At 51.1% G+C, this 4,262-nt stretch overlaps 1 protein-coding gene across 1 annotated transcript in view; it reads right to left on the reverse strand.

The window, feature by feature from the left end:
- Positions 1-4,262, reverse strand: part of ATG14 (autophagy related 14) — a gene marked incomplete at its 5' end in the record, with an annotated part of 11,234 nt that overhangs the window by 827 nt on the left and 6,145 nt on the right. Inside the window, 3 exons of the mRNA XM_010139507.1 lie at positions 2,555-2,640; positions 2,751-2,841; positions 3,834-3,951. Coding sequence (XP_010137809.1) covers positions 2,555-2,640; positions 2,751-2,841; positions 3,834-3,951 — 295 coding nt within the window. The remainder of the gene's footprint in view (positions 1-2,554; positions 2,641-2,750; positions 2,842-3,833; positions 3,952-4,262) is intronic.

Here is a 4,262-nt window from a genome sequence, read left to right on the forward strand (position 1 = left end):
GCCCCCCTGCCCCCTTTCCCGCAGCAGCACCTCCACACGGCTGGGAAACCCCTCCAGGGACGGGGACTCCACCACTGCCCTGGGCAGCCTGGGCCAGTGCCTGCCAACCCCCTCTGTAAGGAAATTCTTCCCGATGTCCAACCTAAACCTCTCCTGGTGCAACTTGAAGCATTTCCTCTCATCCTGTCATTTGTTACACAGGAGAATAGACCGACCCCCCCTCGCTGCACCCTCCTGTCAGGGAGTTGTCAGAGCCAGAAGGTCTCCCCGGAGCCTCCTTTGCTCCAGGCTCAACCCCCCCCAGCTGCTCTTCACAAGACTTGTTCTCTAAACCCTTCCCAGGAGCCTTCCCCTAGCAGCCCTTCACCCTGAGCAACATCTCAAGACCTTTACTACCACGAGGCTGGTCAGACGCTGGCACAGGTTGCTCAGAGGGGCTGTGGAGTCTCCGCTGGAGATACACAACCTGCCAACGCATGCGGGTCCTGAGTAGCTGCTCTAGCTGGCTCTGCTCTGAGTGGAGTGATGGGCTCTATCTCCAGAGGTCCTGGCCACAGCCACCCGTGCTGGGGCTCCGGAGTTCCCTGCTGCCACTGCCTGGTGGGAGAAGCAATTGCATGCCGCCCCATCGCCCGCTTTGCACTGAATAAAGGGCAGCCAAAATCTGAAAGAAACATCTTCCCTGAGCCAAAGCAGCAGTTCCAGAGGCCCGTGACCTGCAGTCAGAGATGTTCACGGGAGCGGTGAAAGGTGGATTCCCCCCAAAGCTGCTCAGCAAAACGAGCAAAAATTTAATGGGTAAGAGCATTTCTCCAGCCTTGTTGGGAAAAGCAGCCTGAAGCAGTGGTTTAGCGTGGAGAATTGTAATCCAAACAACTACATCTTGGTAAAATCAGATGTACCTGAAAACTATCGGTCAATGACAGGCTGAGATATCTCCAGGAAAATAAAGAGAGCTGGTTGCTGAAACTCTGCAGACAGCTGAGAAGTTAAACACTGCTCTCTCATACTGCGGAAAGGAATGGGAGCGCTGCCTCCTGGCACAGCATTTTGCTTAACGAGGCAACATAAGAGGAGAGTCATCGGGTTTGTGGCCAGGAGGGACCATTAGATCATCCCGAGTGACCTCCTCTGTAACAAAGGCCATTACGTTCCACCCGTTCCCCCCGTCTGAGCCCAGTAACTTCTGCCTGATGAAAGCTTCCACTCCAGGAACTCATCCAGCCTCAACAGCACGATGTAAGGAAACAGAGAATCCCCACCTTCGTTCCTGTGGGTAATTAATCTCCGCGTTAAGCGCCTCATTTCAACCCAGCTCAGACTCCTTGCTTCCCTGGTGTCTATAAAGCCATCCAGCAGCCTGTGTTTTCTCCCCACGAAGGGGTGGAAATCAAGTCCTCTCTCGATCTCCTCTCCAGCGAGCTCAGACAGTTCTACGCAGGCTAAACCGTGCCCCTCACTGGTGGGCGTTTCCTCCCGCCTCTCCCCTGTAACCTCCTCTTTTATTACACGGACCCACTGATGCGTGTGGAGCTCTGCAACACCCGCACAGAGAAGCCAGACCCACCGTGGACCTTTCCCAGCAGCTGCTTTCCAGGACACAGCTCTTCATTCTCTGGGGGTTTCCTGCACTCTCCTTGTTTTCAGGCAAGCACCTAATTTGTTGCAAAGCGAGCTAGGTCACAAAGATTTGCCTCCCTCTGTCTTTGGGCTGGATCAGTCAGGATTTACCCAGAGAACACACGGTTAGCGATGTGCGCTCAACTCCTCTTAGAGCCCCTGCAGGTTCCTAAGTAAAACTGGATCCGTACAGGAGAACAAAGTGGAAGAGTAGATTTCAGAACGTTACGGTGTTCAAGGGAGAATAAAGCACTAGTCAGATCAAACCAGCATTTGCAGAGTGTCTCGGGCACAAGTGACTTGTGACTGGATTATCCCAACAGGAAATCAGTGGTGTTGGCTTCAGTATGTTTAAGGTGTAAAATAAAGATTATTGAAAGCTGGTGGTTGCAGCCCACAGGAACTGCTGCTCTTTTCATCACGTACCAAGTTAACGGAAAAGTTGTATTTAATCTTAATTTACGTATAAATTAATATTATTTGAAGCGTTGACGTTGGTCCAGAGTGTTCGTTGACTGGACATTTTGGGAAAGGTTTACCTAGTGCTCGTTCTAGGGTTGATATTGCTGGATGTTCTTATTTCGTGTGGGCAGGAGGTGGGGTGGGTCATACTGGGAGCACAGCGAGACTGCCCGGCCTGTGTGCTGCTGGCCCCGCAGGGAAGGGGCTCCTGCTCCTGGGCGTAGGGGAAACACATCCACGGTCAGCTACAAAGGCTCCGGCAGAGCACAAACACATCTCTGAAATCTTATTTCCTACTCAGGGCCCCCTTTTTCTGCCCTTCCTTGCAACTACCCTGATTTCCGATGTGCTGAGGACTGACAGAGCAGAAGAGAAGGGTTTCCCTCACAAGTAACAGAGAAATGCATAACTGTAAGTGATCCAAGTCAAAAGGGGTTCAGTCACAGGGGAGTTCAGATACTGCTCTTCTTACCTGCCCAAGTTCTCAGTGTCTGGGCTGACCAGGTACATAAGGTTCCTGAGCGTATGCAGTGGGTGCAACAGGTCTAAGTTTACATGCTACCGTGGAGGAGGTAAGAAAAAGACACAATCAGTTACTGGAGGAAACCTGCAGGCACAGTTGATTCTGTAAAAGCTGTTTAAAGACTCCAGATGCGCGTTCCCCCTACCTGAGAGAAGCAAAGGTGAAGGATATTAGCATTCAGCTTCTTCACTGCCCGCGTGAACCTGTGTCTGCTGAGGTTCTCTCCGCAGAATTCGCTGTTGAAATACCGTAACACACACGTATGCACAGAGAAAGTGAAAATACACCTACTGGAGGCATCAGCATGCTGCGCCCTGGCTCCCTAACCAAGCCCAGATTGGTTAAATACCTGTTGCAGCCAGCCCTTGTTTAGACTGTACGGCCAGTTTTAGGGTGCTCGGGAGATGAATTCTGCACCCAGCAGGACTGCTGGCATTTCATCCACGAGCACTGCTGGCCCTACTCTCACTGGTTTCGACAGGAAGGGTGATGTAAACCGTACCACGCTCGGAGACGTGCTGTCGTCTCTCTCCTGTAAACCTTGCATCACTTCCTCTGCCCAAGCCTTTCCTTCTGTGAAGACTGAGCACCGCTTTACTTAACAGAACCTCTGCAGCAGATTTGAGAGCCCTGGAAGCCTGACCAGGTTACAGCTCCCTCAGTACTTCTGGGCAGGTCTCATCTGCTCCACACAGACATTAAAAACCTCCCAGCACTTTTCATCACGCGGGTTTTTACACAATACGCTCCCAGACGTCTGGCAGGCACGTTCCCCACTGGTGGTTTATCCCAAAGAGAATTTTGTTGCCGTCACGCCAGATTATAAGACTTTGTTCTGCAGCACTTCACCTAGTGGAGCTATTCAAGATGACTAAGAGTTGCCGAACTGGGCTGGGATTCCGGAAAGCACCGTAGGGTCTACTCCTGGGCTGCCATTTTTCACCTCTAAGTCAAGGATGCCGAGTGCATCAATTAGAAAGCTGTTGTTTTCAACCGCGACAGTTGGTCTGCGCTCTCAGGAGGTAGAAAAGGAGGGAGGCACTATTAACTGTGCTCTGAAATCCTACCAGCCCTCCACCCAAAATTCCACAGCACAGAAACCCATGAGCCACCAACCGTTACCAGAACAGCTGCTCCAAGTCATGACTCCGTTCCCAAAACCAGACTGAACTAAGATCAGTCGAAACCGGCCACTGATTCACCTCCTCAGAGACTTGCATTTACTTGCCTGTTGCAGAGCTTCTTGGGCAGATTGACATCGAGGATGAGAGACAGGGTGTTGACGAGCTGGGTTGCATAGCACAGTGCAGCGCTGATGGTATAAGCGGGGTTGTTATGTTCCGTATCTGAAAGAAATAAGAACGTGGTGAAAGGCTCACCTGAAACGAAGCCTCGGTGGGTGTGTTAGTGTGTTCCTGATGTCTGCTCTGGAAAATGTCATCGGTAAGTACTGAGAACAGCCCGAATCCAGCAATCATTGACAGTGAAATCTGTCAGAAGTTGGTAGAAAATAGTAATTCTTGGAATCCCTGTTAAAATGACGGCATGTGAACAGTGTCAAAACTGTGAATAATTAACTTTATCTCTCTGGGGCTCACTGGGACACCACGCAATGTATTTCCTGCAAGAGAGGATTTCAGTGGACTAATCCCTACAC

This window comes from Buceros rhinoceros, unplaced genomic scaffold, assembly GCF_000710305.1.
Source record: "Buceros rhinoceros silvestris isolate BGI_N320 unplaced genomic scaffold, ASM71030v1 scaffold32587, whole genome shotgun sequence".
Classification (NCBI taxonomy): domain Eukaryota; kingdom Metazoa; phylum Chordata; class Aves; order Bucerotiformes; family Bucerotidae; genus Buceros; species Buceros rhinoceros.